We start from the raw sequence: 19,700 nt of genomic DNA, 5'->3' as shown, positions 1-19,700 counted from the left end.
CCCATCTTCCAGATGTACAAAGCTGACACCCCTCCCTTGTCCGGGTCAAGGTTTTGAGTCCCGCCAATCAAGAATCGAGCAGTCTGAAGCCGCTTGTGAGGAAGGGACTCTTGCCCAGGTCCCGGCCCTGCCTCAGACATGGTTACGTCCCAGCTAGCCACAGCCCTCATGTCAGAGCCACAGCCACACCATTGCCATCAGCTGCTGCACTACCCTACGGGACCAATCCGTCGCACACTCATCATCACTCCACTGCCATGCGAGAAGCGCGCTGCGCGCAACAGCATTTCAGTTCGCCGCCAGCCCAAAGCTCAACTCGCCCCCGCCTCGGGCGCTCAGTTCACGGTCAGCAGCCAGTAGCAGCTCTGGACATCGTAACGCGGTACCGTATTGGTAATGGGGCCGTGTAATAGGTTGCGAGCGGTCGACGCTGGCCTGCCCCTTAACACAGAAATTGGTATGGTGTGGTGATGCCGCGCTGTGTCGCGGGATTGGTGAGCCGAGGCTGCCGAGCCCACCACAGTCAATCTGAGTCAATGCATCTGAATGGATCCTGCGGACGGATCCAACACCTAGTTGCGCCAGCTCAAAGCCCCAAATAAGCACTGGTAGATATATGAGGTTGTTTGGAACTATAATCCGTGCTTGGGTGCGTGGAACTGCGAGTCCAAGTGCAACGGGCTTAAGAACAGAAACCAGCAAGCTTTTCAGGGCCAGCTTACATACGTATGACACTCGTACACAGTATAATAATCGCCCTTGGTGAGAAGGCGAGTAGCAACTTCCACTTTCACCGAGGTAGAGCCTCGTCGCGGCGCCCTTTGTACCTGTGGCATTTAACTTGCCCAAATGCCGGGCCTTGTCTGCCTCCTGGTCTGCGCGCTCGCCGTGACGGAGTCGGCTGCCAGTGGCGTGCCGCGGAGGGTCCTGCGTCGCTCGGGTTTGCTGCTGGCGGGGCCGGGCCTTGGTGCCGCGCTACCCTCGGCAGCAGCTGCAGGGGAGGGCCTTCTTCATAGCCGGAGCAGCAAGCTGGTCGACGAGCTCGCAGAGCTGGGCGCTGGCGCACCGGGTGACGGGCTGCGCATCGCGTTCACTGGCGACCTGGATGCGCGCGGGCTGTGGCAGGGCCTCTGCTCGACTCTGGGCGCCGAGGCCGCTGGTGCAGAGATTCCCCCAGACAGCAGCGGCCCCGCATCTTGCCGGGTTACGGGCGCGGGCCTGGTCCTGGAGTATGTGCCGGCATCGATGTGCGGGCCCCTCCGTGCCTCCGCGCGGGCTTCCCTTGCCGGGGCCACGGCCGTCGTCCTGGGTGTCAGCGCCAAGCAGGGCATGCACCTCGGTGACGCCCTGCAGCTGCGCTGCCCCACATCCGATCCCACAGCCGCTGTCGCATCACTTGTTGGCAGCCTCCACGAGGTGGGTGGGCCCGTGGCGGCGGCATGTACCGTACGGCGCATGCGTTGGGATTGGGAGACGGGAGCTCGGGCAGCGGCCGCTACGGGCTGGCCGCATGTAGCAACATGGGGCAAGCGTGAGTAAAACATGCCCGCACATCCCTTTTGACCACATCACACTCATGGCTGTGTGGGCGTGTTCCCTGCTCACAGGCGTTCGGCGACGCAAATGTGCCCATCGTGGTGCTGGGCCCGGCGGCGCTGTGCCCACACCGCCTGCCGCCGGAGCTCGAGGCCGCAGTGCATGACGCGCAGGCCGCCGACCCCGCGGCCCGGAATCAGATGGTTGCGGAGTGCGCTGCGGCGCTGGCGGCTTGGGCGGTGCCGGACGATGATGTTGGCGTGAACGCCGCCGGATGGCGCGGCGGCTCGGCGGCAGCGGCTGAGGCGGTGTGCGCCATGTCGCTGCTGTCAGCCAACGGTGTGGAGGAGTGGAACGCACAGGTAGGCGCGGTGACGTGTACTAGCCGTAGCTACGCAGCGGCCACAGACAGCTGGAGTCAAGTCGCTGCTTTGCAGCCAGAGACTTGCGGCGGGCGCCTAGCACCGGTCTGGTATATTGGGTGATGTATCCGCCTGTGTGCTAATAGCTGTCCTTTCTTGGCCTTGTGGGCGCCTGTATGGCAGGTGGCTGGGGCGGTGCAGCTGCTGCAGGACACCTGGCTGAGCGCGGGGGCGGCGGCGCCATCCGTGGCTTTCGTGGACATGCACCGCCTCACCAAGGGCCAGTGCGAGGCAGGGGCGCCAGCGCCGGGGGCCGCGGCTGCGCCCGAGGACAACGCGGCGCAGGTGTTCCCGACCCTGACCGTGCCAATCATGCTGGAAGTGATGGACAAGCTGGGCACACAGCTGACGGCCGTGGCGGCGGCGCGGCGCTGAGCTTCCTGGGTTCGCGCGTTATCGCTTGAAGGCTCAAAATTCTTCCATGCAAAAGTCAGGCAGGGCCCCCAGCGTGCTGATAGGAGTGCCGCTGGACAGGCGGGCGATTGGGGCTTGGATTCGGGCTCAAGTTGCGCTCAGTTGGCGCACGCGGCAAGCATTAGAAGTGCGCGGCAGATTTTCGTTTTTGCAGGAGTTGTGCGCGCGGTTTGGCAGGTGGCAGCTGGAACTGTGGTTAGGATGTGTCGGGCACGTTACGTTTCGGGCACCTGGTATTTTGCTTGAGTTGCAGGGGATTGTCGCGTGTGTTTTGGAATCTAGTTTAGCCTGCGTCTCGCCACCTAGCTGGCAATCTTGTGGCGCTTGGTGATGGCTGCCAGTGGCATGCAGCCCTAGTACCTAGCCCTAGTACCTAGCCCTAGTATCTAGCCCTAGTATCTAGCCCTAGTCCTAGCATCACAGTAGCATGGCGATGAAGCCATTTGTTAGTCAACCTGACGGCGCGTGTGTTCGGCACGCGCCGGTCAGATGTTTAAGGGGGACCCCTAGGCGCGGACATGCGTGGCTAGTTTTAAGCTCTAGTTGGTGCTTGAGCACTCTTAGGCGCCCTGCGCGCGAGGACTGTTGCAACCAGCAATCCTGCAGTTTAGACGTGGTAGCGGAGTGCTGTCGAAATGCGAACGCGAATGTGCGCGACACGAAGAGAAGTTGTAGTCGCTAGCACGCATAGAAGGTACATGGTACGTGGCTTTGGCTTGGTGAATGGTATCGGCTGTGGCACTTAGGACTTGGCATGTGTAGGCAGCAGGGACGCGTGTGCCTACGTGTGCTGGATAGCGCAGTACATGCAGGTGGAATTTCATAATCTTTTGCACGCGCGAGGAACCCATCAGGCCAGTGTAATTTATAAGTAGTACATGTCTTGGGTTGAGAGGTTTGCAAGCAGTTACAGTCGAACGAAACGGGCGCGGTTGTGTCATGGAGCTGACCCGCTGGGCGCCGCGGCTCTGGCGAGCACAGGGTTGGCTTCGACCCTCCGCATCGGTGTGGGAAGGCACGTTGGGCTGCCAGGCGAGGGAGGCAAAGAGGGAGGGACCGAGGGGGTTTTCTCATGTGCACGTTGTAACCCAACGCTGGATCCTACGCTGGATCCGGCAGGGGGGGTAGGCAAGTGTTCCCTGGTCACGGGAAGCTGAGCCCCTCCACAGTCTGAGGTCGAACAACCTCATCGCCCGGACATAGCCGGGGTCGATTTCCACAGGCACATAGCCAAACCAGGTGCCTAGCAACCGCGATGCCACAGCAGAGCCAACCGCAGCCAGACGCAGCACAGTTGTCAACAGCCGCACTACTTGTCGTGCCGCTACGCATGCCCTGCCAGCCCCACCGCGGACCGCTACCTAGACACCAGCCGGCTCCTCAGCCTGCGCGCTTGCGCCGCTTCTTGGGCGGCGCTGCGCTCTCCTCCTCCACGTGGCCTTTCCCGCTACCAAGATGCGCGCACGGGCCCCCGCTGCTGCTGCCGCCGCCGCCGCCGCCAGTCTGCAGCGATGCAGGGCACTTGTGCCCCAGCAGCATCTCCCCCGGCGCGTGCCGGATCTTGGTTGCGGAGTTGACGTCACGTCCCTGCACCGTCGGGAGGGTAGAGTGAGTGAGTCCCACTGAGCCCACGACTGAGCCGTCACCCAGCCGTCACCCACTGCGCCCCACTGCGCCCCACTGCGCCCCACTGAGCCGTCACCCACTGAGCCGTCACCCACTGAGCCCAACTGAGCCAGCCAGCCGCCCGCCCGCAAAGTGGACTCACCCACACCGTCCCGCAGTGGTTGCACACTTGGACTTGGTGAGCACGTGAGCCCCCCTATGGTACGACCGCCTGCAGGCAGCGCTGCCTGTTGCCGAGCAAGCGCCGCCCGCACTTCGCACACACCTGGGGAGGGAGGGTGCAGGAGTACCGTGTGAACCTTGCTGGCTACCCGGCTACCTGTACACGAGCCCCATCCTGTCAGGGTCATGTGTGCGCGACTTCTGCGCCATAGTGGTCAGTTGAGTCAGGGGTCTGTCACGGAACAGTGGAGTCAAGGGTCGGTGTAGCAGTACCCAGCCCACGCCGGACATAACTCACTGCAAGACTCACTGTAGAGACTGGCAAGGGGTTGAGATGTCCAACGGATGAGACTTGGGTGACCGCGTGTTCACTAGAAGACTCGTAAGAGGCATAAGTTAGGGCCCAAGGCATGGCCGATGGCGCCATCGGCCGTGCCTCTCATCGTGTCTCATCTTGGCGGGCGTTCCGCCCACAGTCGGGCGGGCAGTTGGGTCAGCCAGGGAAGCAGTCGGGAAGCAGTTGAGGCAGGGCAGGGGAAGAAACGGGCCCCAATGCAGGCCCTCAGGTGAAGAATGTTGGACATTTCCAGGGGTGCATTCTCGCCGCGTGGGGGCGATGGGACAGGGTAAGGGGCAGGTAAGCAGGTTGGCAGTCCCGTAGTGTGCAGCGTATTCCCAGACCCCAACATTCAATTTGCAACGGCAAGATTGCGCGGCTGGCATAACGCCGGAGTTGGAGGGAGAGTGGGTGGAGCTCCCCAAACGCTAAAAAGGCATTTATTAGTACGGTCAACGTCTGTCAGTGACGAAATAATCATGCGAGGGACGGAGGGAGTGGGCCCGGGCGTGGGGGCGAGGGGCTTGCATATGTCAGGCACACGTACCAGACTCCAGGTGCCATGGAAGTAAAACGCGGTTAAAGCACCATGCGCAGTTTGTCTGTGTATTGACTATATTGGGGACAACTGCAACAAGTCCTGCGTTGCCGTGTATACGCGCGCACATGAATCTCTGCCAAACTGACGCGGAACATCCGCTCGCGCGAGCCTTGCTTGATGTGTAGATAGAGTAGGTAGCTTAGGTTTAGGTGATCTAGCTTGTGAGGGTCTCCCCTCCGAGCTGTCCGAGCCAAAACCTCGCCCTGCGACTTATTTACAAACTTGCGCAGGAATAGCCCATTTATACCTACACATTTCGCCATGGCAGCGCCTGCTTGGCAGCGGGACCTCCTCCCGTCGACAGAAGCCACTCGCGGCGGCGCTCCACAGCCTGATTCAGTCTCTATTCCCGCGCGGAAGTATCAGGATGTCGAGCAGCTGTCCAAGACATTCGGTCACGTTGCAAATGTGTCGAAAGAGTTCAGGCGGGATACCGAATTGAGCGATCTGCTGGCTTCTACCAGCAAAGAGGACACCTACCAGCAGCACTTTCAGGGCGTGAGTACTGCTTATGATAGCACGACACTTTAGAGGGAAAGCGGCCGAGAGGGGGCGGGGCCTGTCCGGGCTGCCGCGCGCTCCCGTCGAACACACGCTATTTGTCCCGCCTGCTCCGCTTTACCCGTCGTGCCATCGCTTGGCTCTACGCAGTGGCCGTCTCTGCTGCGGCCGCTCTCACCGGCGGTGCTGGAGCTGCCCACGATGGTGCAGGTGCGCGAGCAGGCTGAGGGCGCTGCGCCGGCGGCAGAGCAGGGCAGGGTCCCTCCTGACACAGACGAGCTTTGGGAGGGCCACGGGGGTGGAAGGGCGTAGACCTGGGCGCACACGGCAGCCATACAGGCCAGCCAGTCACAGAGCGAAGCGAGAGGTCAAATCTCCCGGAGCAGTACTGAAAGAGCAAGGCCACGTGTCGCGGCGCGGCCGGCGCAGGCGTCGCCCCCGCGAGGCGGCCGCTGTGCCCCCATTGGGCCCCCACCGCGGCACGGTCCCCACATCTCCCCGGCCCCCGTAAACTCCTGCAGCCCCCTCCATACCCCGCCCTCCATACCCCGCCCTCCATACCCCCTCTCCTTCCCCCCTTCCATCGTAACCCCCTCTCCATACCGCGCCCCTCCATGCCCTCCCTCCGCGCAGGACAAGTACCGCTCCTGCCAGGCCATGTGCTTCTGCGGCCTGTTCCCGCAGGTGCGGGCGGGTGGCTGTGGGTGTGGGCGGGCGGCTGTGGGCATGTGCGTGCTTGCGTATGTGCGTTATGTGAAGGAGGATGGGGTCGGCTCCGTGCAGCGTGGGCGCACGTGTGTGTCTGCGTGCGTGCGTAGACGAAGGGCGGTGCGTGTGTTGGGGGTATTGCACTCATGCCTAGTTAAAGAACTGGGGGAGGGGTTTAGGTGTGGGTTCAGGTGTGACGGCGGGGAAAGGACTTGACAGCAACGGCACTTGTTCGGGAGAGTGGTACGCTGGGACCGCGGGCTGGCGGGTGCGGGGCTGGCGGGTGCGGGTCGCGTAATGAGGCATAGGGAACGAGGGGACCATACGCCGAGGGCCCTTGTGGTATGGATTGGGGGGCTGTAAATACCAGCCCAAACCATACCAAACCGAGGGCGGGGGCGCCACATGGCCGAGCTCATGCGGCCGGACGGCTGTACAGGCGGGCGGCTGGGCGGGCGGCAGCAGCACAGTGCCATGTCTGAACCTGCTTGCCCCGCTGCCCTGCCCGCCGCCCTGTCACCCCCAGATCCGCCGCGCCTGGGCCTCGGTGGACAACTCGCTGTTCCTGTGGCGCTACGACCGCAGGTGTGTGTGTGTGCGTGTGTGTGTGTGTGTGTATGTACACCGCGTCGCGTGTGTGTGTGTGTTGTTAGGCAAGCATGGGCGTGCATGTACGTGTTGGGGAGAGGGGCAGAGAGCGCAAGGGCAGGAAGCGCACTGCTGTAAGCTACGCGACCCCCCTGACCTTGCAACTCCCCACCCCGCTCGCCACCCCGCACAGCTCGGACGTGCCTCTGGAGTACTGCGGCGAGGACCAGGCCATCAGCTGCGTGGGGATGGCGGCGCCGCGACCCGGAGTGTTCCTGCCAGCCATACGGTGAAAACTGGGGCTGTGGGGTTGGGGCTGACATGGGCGGGCTGGGGCCGTGGGGCTGGGGCTGGGGCACTGGCGAATGCGCGGCAGGGTGGGGCTGGGCTGAAGTGCGTGGTGTGTGGGATGTGTGGGATATGTGGGATGTGTGGGAGGGCAGTCATGGAGGTGGGGGCGTGGAAGGTGGTGCGGGCGGCAGGCAACTGCCCCGAGCCGGGGCTTTCCTCGTGCACCACCACCGCGTCTTTCCTCCAACCCAGTGCCCACGTTCCCCACAACCCGCAGCTTCGTGATTGTGCTGTGCACCACCGCGGAGATTGTGCTGCTGGGCGTGTGCCCCTCCCGCGACTCCGCCGCCGCCTCATCCGCGGACGCCGCTACAGCCGCCACGGCCGCGCCCGACGAGCTGCTGCTACAGCCGCTGCCGCTGTACTCGCTGCCCACCGACAACACGGTGAGGACTGGCCGGGGGGCAACATGGGGGGGGTTGTAGATACCAGCCCAAACTAAACCAAACCCAATGCAATACAGCGAGGAGGAGAGCGTGGCCAATGCTTGACAACGGAGTGGCACGGGGGCTTGAGCGCATGCTGCTGACCATGCACCTGACCGGACAAACCCAGCAAGAATGCCCACCCCTGACACCTGCACGTCACGCCGCTCAGCGCCCACCCTTTGCCCACTGCTGCGCCCATCGTCGCCTTCATTGTCTAACTTCTGATGCCTGGAACTCCCCATCCATTCCGTGCGCGGTCACGAGCACACGCCAGCATTGCACATGACCGGGCAACTGATAATCCCTCCTCCCCGTCGGCACTTCATACCTGCCATGAAACCGCTCTGTCTTGCAAGCTTCCCCTGAACCCTCCGACTCCTGCTTGCGCAGGTGATGACGTGTGTGGCTGCCGGCCCGGGCGGCCGCGTGTTCCTGGGCGGCGCCGACGGCCACGTGTACGAGCTGGTGTACCACGCCGCAGACACCTGGCGCCACAAGCGCATCAGCAAGGTCAGTGAGGCAGGAGCATGGAGGGGGAGGAGCAATCCCACTGGTCGATGGCACCTGCTTCATGGTGGCTACATACCCTACTCGCTCCCGCCTTGCATGCACGCCCCTCCCCCCGTTCGCATGAATGGCTCCCCCCCCTGTACCGCTTGTCCAACCATCTTTGCAACCCCCCCTTCCCCTCCCCCAGGTCCGCCTGACCTCTGGCCTGCAGCAGTACCTGCCCTCCTTCGTGCCCAGCCTGTTGGGTCTGGGCGCGCCGCCCGCCGTGGAGCGCCTGGCGGTGGACCGCGAGCGCCACGTGCTGTACGCGCTAAACGCGGCCAGCGGCATCACGGTAAGGGGCAGCGGGCAGAGGAGGGCGGGTTTGTGCCCGAGCCAAGCGGGCAGGGCAGGGCAGGGGAGGGCGCAGGAGGACTGGATGGACGGGTGCAATGCGAGAGAGTGCGCCGAGCGGCGCAGGCGCATGAAGGAAGGACGAGGGCGTAGGTCTACGTGCGGCGAACCGCACGCCCCGTCCTTGCCGGTCCATGCCCTGCCCCGCCCCGCCCCGCCCTATGTAACCCGTGTGCCCCACCCCACCATTCCATGGCCTAGAGCGCAAGTCGCAACCCCACCATTCCGACACCACCTCAAAACCCCACTGCGATGCACCCACACCACCGCAGGTGTTTGACCTGGGCACGTGCGGCAACGAGCCCGCCCGCCGCGTGGCCGAGCTGTCCAACGTGTACAACGCCGCCGCCGCCGCCAGCCGCGAGCTGTTCCGCGGCGCCAGCGCGGACCGCAAGGGCGCAGCGGTCAAGTACATCGCGCCCATTGGTGAGAGCTGGGAATGGGAGTGGGAGTGGCCGGGGCGGGGAGAGGTTGGGTGTGTGGCCTGCGGGTCTTCAACGGCCCCGGCGTGTTTGTTTTGATCCGCCCACTGCCACTGCTCCCGCTGCTGCCCCTGCTGCTCCTACTCGCACAGCCACCAGCGAGTCCTCCAAGCTGCACCTGCTGGCCGTCACCGCCGACGGCCGCCGCATCTACTTCTCCACATGGCACTCGGGCGCTGGGTACGGAGGTGGCGGAGCCGGCAGCTACAGCGGCGGCGGCGGCGCCGCAGGCGGCGGCGCCGCGGGCGGGGCGCAGGGCGCCGAGGCCGCGGCGGCGGCGGCCGCGGCCGCGGCCGCGGCGGCGGGCGTGGAGGCGGAGGCGCCCTTCCACCGGCGGCCGGAGACGCTGGTGGCCATGTTTGCGCGGGCGGCCCTGCCGCATGCGGGCGTGGCGCGCGGCCCGGGGGCCGACCTGTCCAGGTGCGAGCATGTGGGCGGGGGCGGCTGACCTGCGGCAACTGGGTGATGCAGCCGTTGTGTGTGTGTGTGAGGGTCGGGTCGCGGTCGAGGCCTTGTGCTCTTTAACACACACACACACACACACACACACACACACACACACACACACACACACACACACACACACACACACACACACACACAGAGAGAGAGACAGAGACACACACACCCCACTTCCCCTTGTGCCCTCCTCACACCCGCCTCGCCTCCAGGTCTGCGGCTCTGGAGATCGTTGCGGCGCACTACTCGGCCGGCTGCCTGCTGCTCAGCGAGTCGGCGCAGGGAGGCGGCGGCGGCGCAGGCGGCAACAGCGGAGGTGAGCCGCCCAGTCACTGTGTCGATTGTACACCCACTAGCCGAATCCCGCATCGCGAGCGCCTTTCCTCTCAAGATTACGTCAACTCTCCATGTTTAGGACATCATCACAGCGCCGCGCAAGGACCAGTCACACCACACACCTGTCTTTAACTGCTCGCGTTGCCCGTTTGCCCGACACGCCGACTCACATGCCGACACACACGCCCCCACACACGCCCACGCAGGCGGCGGCGCCACCAAGCTCCTGGCCGCCAGCCGCAACACCACAGTACCGCCCGCCACCCTCAACACCCACACCGGCAGCTTCGCCGCCACTGGGTACGGCGGCTACAGCGGCTATGGGTACGGCGGCGGCGGGTACGGCGGCGGCGGCAGCTACGGCGGCGGCTACGTGGTGGGCGGCCTGCGGGAGAGCGTCACGGAGCTGGACAATTTCGTGCCGGGTGGGTTGGGAATTGGAGTTGGGGTTGTGGAGCGGGAGTTGGGAAGGGCAGGTGGTGTTGGGGCAAGTGGCGTTGGCTGTGTCCTCATTGGCATGCAGCATGCGACCGCTCGGCACCACGGCCGCTCCACCATCCACGGTAGCACTGACTCGCACGTGCTTCTCATGCTCCCCCCTGTATCGCTTTTTCAATCATCCTTGCATCCCCCACCCTCCCCTTGCAGGCGAGACGTGCGCGGTGGAGCCGGCGCCGCTGCGGCCGCTGCTGGGTCCGGACGCGCTGCCGCCCGGCGCCGGGCCCAGCAGCGACGAGCTGGCGGCGGCGGTGTGGTGGCCGCCGCCGCGGTTCGCGCTGATCGGCACGGCGGGCGTGGTGGAGCTGGAGAAGAGGCGGCCCGTGGAGCTGCTGGTGGTGGGTGGGGGCGGACTGGGGGCGGGTGGCGGGTATGGCGGTCAGGACGGGAATGGGGAAGCGGAGGAGGAGGGTTGCAGGGGTTAGTAGTCAATGGAGAAGGGAGGCATGTTTGGCATTCGTCGTGCGCTGCTGTCCGTTGGGGCCGGGGGCTGCTCGTGCCGCTGGTGGGACCGCCGCGTAGGGCCGCTTCGCGAAGCTACCCGCTCTTGGACCCTGTGACTCCGCGACATGCGGCTCTGTGCCTCATGCCTCCGCCTCCAGTGCCTCACGCCCTTGTGCCCTTACCCCAACTCGTACCCCCCCAACAGCACATCCTGGAGCGCAACTCGCAGGAGCAGCTGCGCACCTTCTTCCAGGTGCGGGGTGAGGTGGAGGGAGGGGTAGCCGCCCATGGAAGCTAGGGGGAAGGGGCGTTGTCCAGGGCCACAGGGGCCTCCCGCTCACCTAGGCCTACTACAGCCAGCAGCAGCAGCACCACTGCCATATAACCTTTCACAACGTATCCTACCTATCTCACCTTGCGCAACGTATTGGACCCACAGTCCGCCGCCTCTTCCTCCTTACTCGCAACTAACTCCCCTCCCTCTTGCCTCTTGCCTCCTCCTCCTCCTCCGCCTCCCCCCGCAGTCCTACGGCGCGGTGGAGGCCACGGCCATGTGCTACATGGTGGCCACCTCGGGACCGCCCGGAGCCCTAGCGGCACTGGCGCTGCCCGGCAACTCCGCCGCTACCTACGGCGGCACGCGCGGCGGCGGTGCGGCCGCGGCCTCCTCCGCCTACTACCTGCTCAACCCCGCCACCTCCAGCAGCCTGGGCGGCGGCGGCTACGTGTCGGCGGCGGCGGCGCGGGCGGCGGCGGCGGCGCTGGACAGCCCGCTGCTGTGCGGCGAGGCGCGCATGCCCGAGGACGCGGCGGCGGCGGAGGGAGGTGCGAGCGGGTGCTGGGGTTGGAGCGGGGCGGGTCGGCGGCTGCGGGGGCACGCGCGGCAAGGGCTACAACAAACAGGGTGAGGAGCTGCATCATGGCGTCGTTCTCGCTGCGACATTTTCGCATCGACGCACATGCTAATAGTGGTGCATGAAGCTCGCTGACACGTCCCTCGTGGCCTGTGCACGGCGGGTTTACGGGCACAGGTTACCCCGCGCCCGGCGGCGGCGGTATCGCGGGCGCTGGTGGCGGCGGCGGCAACGGCGGCATGTACATGGGGCGTGCCGTGGACCCCAACCCCGGCCCCTCCTGGAGCGCCGGCCACCGCGGCCTGTGCCTGTACGTCAGCCGCCTGCTGGCGCCCGTGTACGACAAGAAGGTGGCGGCGGCGGTGGGCGGCGGCAAGGCGGCGGCGGGCGGCAGCGGCGCGGCCGGTGCGGCCGGCGGCGGCGGGCTGGGCGGTGGCGGCAATGTGCTGGCCTGCCGCTTCAGCGCCAAGACGCTCGAGGTGTGTCTGGGCTCAGGATCTGGCTGTCCGGCATGATGTCTGTCCCGTGCGCCTTGGCCCTCCTCTGATGCACACACTTGTTGAGCCCTGTCTTGTTTTGCGCCCACTCTTTCACCCCCGTGTCCTGTACTGCACCCTCGTGTGTCTACTTTCTTGGCGTGCCGTATGTAAGAGTCCCTCTTTCCCCTGCTTCTCGCTCCCCCCGCCCGCCCCAGGCGCTGGAGGACCGGCTGCGCGCCCTGGCCGCCTTCCTGGAGGTGGCCATTGCGCGCCGCCAGCAGAAGGGCTACGGCAGCCGCACCACCGCAGGCGCAGCCGCAGCAGGCGGCGGTGGCGGCGGCGCCGCCGGCGGCCCGGGCGCCGGCGCCGGCATGCCCATGGGCCCCTTCGGCGCGCCCTTCGCCTACAGCGGCATGGGTGTGGGTGCTGGCGGCGGCGGTGGCGGGTTTGGCGGCGGCGGTGTGGGTATGGGCGGCGGCGGCGGCGGCGGTGTGGACGACCAGGTGGCGGCCATGCACAAGCGGCGGCGGCTGGAGCACGCGGCGCAGCAGGAGGACGAGCAGGCGGCGCGCATCAGGTGGGTAGAGCCGGGGTGGGAGGAGTGCCTGAGGGCTGCAGTTGGTGCCACCCCCCTGGAGTGGGCTGCTTGTTGTGTGCGGGCGTGTGTTGGTGTGGAAAACGAGAGCGTGCGGGCCTGCTTGTTGGTGTATGGCTGCGCGTCTCAGGCGAGGAGCCAGGTTGACACGCCTCGTGTCCGAGGACAGGGCTGCGGCGGAATGAGCCGCTCCTCGCTTGTCAGGGCGCCGCCCCTGCGCCCTGCTCGCGTTCCCAGTGTTCGTTTTCACACCTACACTACCCGGCCTCCACACCCCAAACCCACTCCTACACGCAGGGCGCTGGTCCTGCGTGTGGCTGAGGCGTGCAGCCTGCTGCGGCTGCTGGCGGCGCACAACCTGGGCCGGCTGGCGCTGAGGCAGCTGCGGGGCAGCGCCGGAGCCGCCGCCGACATGAACAAGCTGGCCAACCTGGTGGGTGTGTGGCGGGTGGCTGGGTAGAGTGGGGTGGAGTGGACTGGAGTGGAGGCAACATGAGAGCGCATGTCGGCATGTGGGAACAGGTTTCGTCCTGGCACCAGCTCTGAAGCCACGCAGCAGCTCTGCCCCACAGAAGCATTCTACCAAACCTGCCCTGCTATCCCGCGTGTGCCCTGCCATGCCCCGCCCTGCCTCCGTCCCCACACCTGCCTTCCTGCGCCCTGCCCCACAACCCGCTCCCGCTGCCCTGCCTGCCTGCCTGCGTTCGCCCCCCTGCCTAACCCCCTGTCCCCTCTGCCCCCTCCCCGCAGACGCTGCGCGGCCTGTCCCAGGAGCCCGACGGCGAGGCGCTGGCGGCGGCGCTCATCAGCGGCCTGGTCAACGAGCAGCTGGACCTGGGCGTGGCGGCCACAGCGGGTGAGACAAGCAGAGGGCGGGGGGGGGGGGAGGTTGTACATACCAGCCCAAACTAAACAACCAAAACGAGCAGAGCACAGGCAGAGGCGTTAGTTGCAAGCGATAATACTTATGGGATGGGGGCCGAGGCAGGCGGTTGGGGAACAGGAGGTGGTGGGCGACGGTGAGGGCTGGGAGCGGGGAGGGCGCGAGGCAGGCGGTTTGGTAGGCATGCACCGAGGGGCATGGGTCCCGGTGGCCAGCGAGCCAGGCGGTCTGGGCACAGCGCCCCGCACGCCGCATCCTTGCCGCGCTGTCTGTCGCCCTGCTGCTGACGTCCTGCTGCGCTGCCTGCCCCATCCGCACTGCAGGCGGCGCGGCGTCCTCGGGCCTGGTGGCGGCCTCGGGCGTGGGCGCGGCAGCGGGCGGCGCGGCGGGCGCCGAGGCTCTGGCCGCGGCTCTGCAGGCTGCCGCGCCCAGCTACTTCCGGCAGGAGGACCGCACCTACTACCAGGTGCGTCGGGCGCCCGGGGGCAGTGTGTGTGTGGGGTGGTGCGGGGGTGGGGGGGGTTCACACGCCGTATACACGACTGACTCGACGGCACGACGACTTATGCGGGCGGGGCGGGGCACAGCCACGGGGAACCGGCAGGCGCAGGCAGCCGCCATCGCGGTACCCGCACCCGTTTCGGCACTATCCCCGCCCATGGACCGACCCAGTCCCCAACCTGACCCAACCGCCGCGGACCTGACCTGCCTTTCCCCCCTATTGCATTTGGGTTTGGTGTAGTTTGGGCTGGTAGTCACCTCCCCCCTACGCCCTCTTGTCTTATTTAACATGCATGGAACCCCTCGAGCCCCGGCGGCGACATTTATCGCCGGCGCCGCTCGCCCTGCTGCTCCACAACGCCTCGGCCCACATCCCAGGATTATTATCGCTTGCAACTAACGCCTCTGCCTGTGCTCCGCTCGTTTTCCTTGGTTTTGATTTAGTTTGGGCTGGTATTTACAACCCCCCTTCCCCTCCCCGCACAGGCCTCTGCGCTGCTCAAGGCCGCCGAGGCCGCGGCGCCCGGCCCCGAGCGCGAGGGCGCCGTGCGTCAGGCGGTGGGGCTGCTGCTGCGTGTGCCGCTGGTGGTGCACCTGGAGGCGCTGGTCAGCCAGCTGGCCAACCTCAAGTACTACGAGGTCAGCAGGGGGGGGGAAGATGGTGAGGGGGGCCGCCGTTCATGGGGAACGGAGTCAGGGGGGAAACAAGGGGGATTAGGGCGTGAGAGTTAGGGAGTGGGGCCGAGCCCAATCACGGTATGTAGGCCGGGAGGGTTGGGTTCGGAGTCCCCAGTCTGCGTTGACTTCTTTCCGTGTCTGCCTCCGCGACGCGCGACAGGGCATCGTGACGGTGCCGCTGGCGGCCGCGGCGGCGCGCGACCCCGAGGGCTTGGCGCTGCGGCCCGAGCTGGGCGCCGCCTGCGAGCTGGCGCGGCAGCGGCGCCGCGAGGCCTACCAGCACGTGCTGGCGGCGCTCAAGGCGGTGCTCAGCCCGGACGGCGGCGGCGGCGCAGGCGTGCTGGGCGGCGCGGGCGCGGGCGCGAGTGGTGGTGGTGGAGGCGCGGCGCTGACGGCGGCGGAGCGCGCGGTGTTCAAATCGGCCCTTCTCAAGGTGGGGCGGCTGGGGTGGGCGGGGTTTAGCTGGTACGGCCGGGGTGGGGCTGCGCACACACAGCGGGGCTCGCATCACCCACGCAGCAAGGTCCTGGCTACACCACTGACTGCACGGGTGATGGCACACCTGAGCTGCCGCTGAGCTGGCTCTTACCTACCCGTGACCTTCCCGCCCTCACCCGCCCCTCACGGCCCCGCCCCCTCACGGCCCCCTCTCGCCCCCCCCCCCTTCAGGCCTGCCTGTCCTCGGGCGCCTCCGACGCCTTCTTCCTGGACGAGCTGTACGGCTTCATGGTGGGCGCAGGAGCGAGCAGCGGGGCAGGCGGGGCAGGCGGGGCAGCAGGAGGAGGAGGAGGCGGCTCGGGCGCGGCGGCGGCGGCGGCGGACGAGCTGCTGGCACGTGACGCGCCCGGCCTGGAGAGCTACCTGGCCAGGTGGGTGTGGGCATGTGGACATGTGGGCATGTGGACTCCCAGGGCTTGGGGCGGGGCTGGTGCAGGTGCAGGTTATCAACGTCTCGTAGAAACACATGGCCGCGCGACACGCGCACCCTGTGACACCCCGCTGTGACAACTACCCCGTCTACCACTTCCTTAATTAATCATGAATGTAACCCCCCCCCCCCACCCCTGGCGCCCGCTTTACCTTGTTCCCACGGCCCTAACCTCGCAACCCCCCTCCGCGCCATGCCGCAGGGAGGGCGGCCTGCTGCCACCCGGCGCCGCCTCCGGTCTGACGCCGCCCTCCACTGCCGCCGCGGCCGCAGCCGCGCTGGGCGGCGGCGGCACCGCCATCGGGCCGCTCACGGCCGGCCAGGTGTGCCCGGGGTGGCTCGTTTGGCATATGCTAGGGCAGGTGTAATGTATTGGGTGCGGGATATGCCATATATGCTGGCGTGACAGAAGATGCCGCCCGGAAGCGCATACAGGGACGAGGTGGCTGAGTGCTGACTGCCCGGCCAAACAAAAACACATACACACACGTGTCTTCGCGCATACCTTTCCTTGTGCTTTTTAACACGTGTGTGTGCCTGTGCAGGTGGGGTTGCTGGAGCTGCTGTGCCGCATGCTGGTCGGCAAGGCCAGGTGAGCGGTGTGGTGGCAGTGCGGGAGAGGCGGAAGCGGTGGAGCGCAGCAGAAAACGGAGGCGCATGCTTGGGCCTATTGTTGTGGGCGCCGTGCTTCGGCTAGAACATACACCGTGCACAAGCACCCCCCGGCTGCGCTCTCTGAAGTCTGAACTCGCCCCACTTCTGGAGCTGGAGCTCGCGCTGGAGCCGGGGTCGACGTCGTCGGTAACGATTGCTGTTCCCCAAGATCGTCTACCGTCTACCACTTGCTTAACTAATCATGAATGTAACCCCACCCCATCCTGCACCATCACTCCCACTTCCGCCCTGTCTCACTACCTCACCACCTCACCACCCCACTGCCTCCTCACCGCCACCACGTGCAGGTTCCTGGACGCAGCGCTGGTGTACGGCGCACTGGGCTGCCGCCGCAGTGGGCCCGGGCCCGAGCTGGCGGTGCCGCTGAGGGCGCGCGTCAGCGCGCTGCAGGTGGGCGGGCGGGGGCTGGGGCCGGGGGTGGCGGTGCATCGGCGGGGGGTGGGGGTGGGGGCTTGTGTGCGGGTGGCGAGGGGAGGTGGGGGTGGCGCATGGGGGCTGCCTGCAGGTGTAGGACAGCAACTGGGTGGCGGCGGGTTCGGCGGAGTGGCTGACGGGAGCCGCTCGCACCTGCCGTGAACTGGAGACCGCTAGGGTACCGTCACCGTCGCTTCAAGCTCACAATCATCCTCCACCTCTGCCCTCTGACTGATCCTCTGGGTGCTGCCGCCCGCCCTCCTCCGCCTGCCCCTCGTAGTCCGCGGTGCTGCAGGCTCGCTCCGCCGGCGACACGGCGCTGGTGAGCCGCCTGGACAGCGACGCGCGCGTGGTGGGCTTCCAGGCAGCCATCACGGAGCGGCTGCAGGTGAGGCGGCTGGGGAGCTGGGGGTTGGGCAGGGGATGGGGGGCGGCCGTAGATGAAGGCCGGTGTGTCAATGATTGACAGGTCTGAAGTGCCGGGCTGGGGCGCCAGCGGCAGCGGGGCCGGGCGTAGGAAAGGCGCAAAGGCATGTACGCACGGCTGTGAGGGAGATGGGCGGATTATAGGATTGGCGCAGGATCGGACCGCGCGCCCATGCGGTGCGCCTGGGCAAAACTCCCCTCATGACGTGGAGCCCCCCTGACGTGTCTTTAATTCCCATGTCTCGCGCGCCGCAGGCCCGCCGCACAAAACAGGCGGCAGCGCCGGCGGCGCAGCAGGCCGCGCGCGGCGGCGCCGGCGCCGGCGCGTCCGACTCCGCCGCCGCCGCCGCGTCATCCGCGCTGGCGGATCTGGATCGCGCCCTGGCCGAGCTGTCGGGCGCCCCCCTGGAGCTGTCGGTGCTGTACAACTCGTACGCGCAGCCGTACGGGCTGTGGGACGTGTGCCTGCAGATGATCCGCTTCGCGGGCGGCGGCGGCGGTGGCGGCGCGGCGGAGCCGTCCGCGGTGGTGCGCACGCTGTGGGACCACGAGCTCATTCGGGTGCGTGGCGGGCGGCGAGCTGCGTGGGGTGTCGTGCCGGGCTGTGTGGTGCGGGAGGGAGGGGAAGCGGCGCACGGCAGAGCGCGGCAGGCTTTGTGCGAGGAAGGCGTTTGTCGCGCACTCTTCTGTAGACATGCACGGTATTTCAAGGTCACACATGGACACGTGCACATACACACACGTACACAGCCCTCTTGTGCTTTCTAAAACACACGCACCCACGCGCAGGGCTACGACCAGCGCCGTGACGCCCCGCCCGCCGCGCGCCTGGCCGACGCCTGCGACGCGGTGGCGGCCCTGGGCCCCAGCCTGCACCCCGACGACCTCACACTGCCGCTGCTGCACGTGGCCTGGCGCCTGGAGGCACTGGCGGCGGGGCTGTGGCCGGCGGCGCCCGCCGACGGCAGCACTGGCGCCGGCGGCGCCGGCAGCGCCTACGGCGGCTCCGCGCCGGCGGGCGACCGCAGCAGCGAGATCATCGTCCCGGCGCTCGTGGTGGGTGGTGTGCGGGTTGGGGAAAGAGAAGCCGCCGGGGTGCGCTTGACGTGGGGAGGGGGTGCGTGCCAGGGGAGGCGTAACCGGGTTCGGGAAATCATGTGTGTATGGGGCTGGCTGTGCTGGACTGGATGCAGTCGTGTTTCTTGTTGAGCACGAACCACCACCAGCGTCATCCTTGCCCCTGGTCTCGTGTCCCATGCCGCCGTCTCCTTAGTCCTCGCGCCGCTGTCATGCTTCCCGCTTCCGTTTGCCCGTGCATGTTGCAGACCGCGGCCGGCGGCAGCGCCGCGGCGGTGCGCCGTGTGTACGAGGCACTCCTGTCGCGCGGCCGCGGCGGCGGCTCCGCCGCGGTGGTGGCGGCCGCGGCGGGCGGCGGCGCCATGGATGCGCAGCTGGGCACCCCACGCATGCGGGTGCAGCTGCTGCGCTCGGCGGTGGTGGCGTGCGGCGCGGCGCTGCTGGACGTGCAGTCCGCGGCGGGGCCGCTGCCGGCGCCGCCGCCGGGGCTGCTGCCCGGGCTGGCGGCGGCGGCGGTGGGCGGCGGCGCGGTGGCTCGAGCGCGCGAGGCGGGCGCACTGGCGGACGCTGCAGACAGGTGCGTATGCGGCAGCTACCCGTGTGTGGCAGAGCAAGAGGGTCGCAGTAGGAGCGGCACAGGCTGAGGGGTGTGCCGAGGCTTGGGAGCTTGTGTTTTGTCCTTACCTACTGCGTGTTTGTGACCCCGTGTTTGTCTCCTGCCTTCGTGATCACGCAACAGGCTGGCGTTGGAGGCCCGGCGGCTGGGTGGGCCTGAGTGCGAGGACATTGCGCGGCGGCTGGACGGCGTGCGGGCCGCGGCCGAGGCACTGGTGCGGTAGCGGTCATGCGGGAGGCACAGGCGTTGCAGGTGGGCCCAAAACGAGAGGCCCGACGACTTGATGGCTGGCAGTTAGGCGCTGGAGGCGGCTGGACTGGGGGCGGGATGAGTGTGCGATGGCTGGCGGTTAGGAGCTGGAGGCGGCTGGACTGGGGGCGGGATGAGTGTGCGATGGCTGGCGGTTAGGAGCTGGAGGCGGCTGGACTGGGGGCGGGATGAGACCAGGCGGAGCAGTGCGGATGCGCGCAATCTGCTGCGGGCGCGAGTCGCACGCGATGAGGGACGTAAAGCAGGAAGCAGGCGAATTAGATAGCAAATATAGAGGAGGCGACCTATTTTAGAACGTGAGTGGTCGACCGGAAGGTCGTGAGAGCACGCAGTGCTGGCAGGAACAATCGCGTGTGGTCGGGGAGGGAGGGCGCAGGCAGGGGCACCCCTGGGCGCAGGTGCATGCATCCAGCTTCACGCCATTGCGTGGGAGCGGGCGGCACCAGTCAGGGCCGATGTGGCTCTGAGCACCAAGAGTCGAGATCTTGATATGGAAAACGCACCACGG

General features: G+C 67.0%; 2 protein-coding genes across 2 annotated transcripts; both read left to right on the top strand.

Annotated features, from left to right (window-relative positions):
- The first annotated feature begins 632 nt into the window (after positions 1-632).
- Positions 633-3,471, top strand: CHLRE_09g394250v5 (uncharacterized protein). The gene is made up of 3 exons (XM_001694427.2): positions 633-1,416; positions 1,608-1,898; positions 2,082-3,471. Exons 1-3 carry the CDS (start codon positions 850-852, stop codon positions 2,331-2,333), a joined length of 1,110 nt encoding a protein of 369 aa, XP_001694479.2. The 5' UTR covers positions 633-849; the 3' UTR covers positions 2,334-3,471.
- Positions 3,472-5,112: 1,641 nt separating this feature from the next.
- On the top strand, positions 5,113-19,698 carry CHLRE_09g394350v5 (uncharacterized protein). The gene is made up of 31 exons (XM_043065713.1): positions 5,113-5,596; positions 5,750-5,809; positions 6,233-6,283; positions 6,834-6,892; positions 7,089-7,184; positions 7,464-7,632; positions 8,065-8,184; positions 8,372-8,518; positions 8,850-9,003; positions 9,152-9,479; positions 9,731-9,834; positions 10,061-10,279; positions 10,503-10,690; positions 11,002-11,049; positions 11,321-11,621; positions 11,828-12,129; positions 12,345-12,706; positions 13,022-13,157; positions 13,475-13,580; positions 13,931-14,073; positions 14,595-14,747; positions 14,947-15,219; positions 15,456-15,655; positions 15,917-16,037; positions 16,260-16,306; positions 16,677-16,779; positions 17,084-17,191; positions 17,485-17,790; positions 18,019-18,285; positions 18,555-18,883; positions 19,046-19,698. The coding sequence occupies exons 1-31, from the start codon at positions 5,360-5,362 to the stop codon at positions 19,143-19,145; spliced, it is 5,337 nt and encodes a 1,778-aa protein (XP_042920929.1). The 5' UTR covers positions 5,113-5,359; the 3' UTR covers positions 19,146-19,698.
- The last annotated feature ends 2 nt before the right edge of the window (positions 19,699-19,700 follow it).

This window comes from Chlamydomonas reinhardtii, chromosome 9 (genome assembly GCF_000002595.2).
Source record: "Chlamydomonas reinhardtii strain CC-503 cw92 mt+ chromosome 9, whole genome shotgun sequence".
NCBI classification, from domain to species: Eukaryota; Viridiplantae; Chlorophyta; class Chlorophyceae; order Chlamydomonadales; family Chlamydomonadaceae; genus Chlamydomonas; species Chlamydomonas reinhardtii.
The sequence above is the reverse complement of the archived record's forward strand: the minus strand, read 5'-3'. Positions and strand labels throughout refer to the sequence as shown.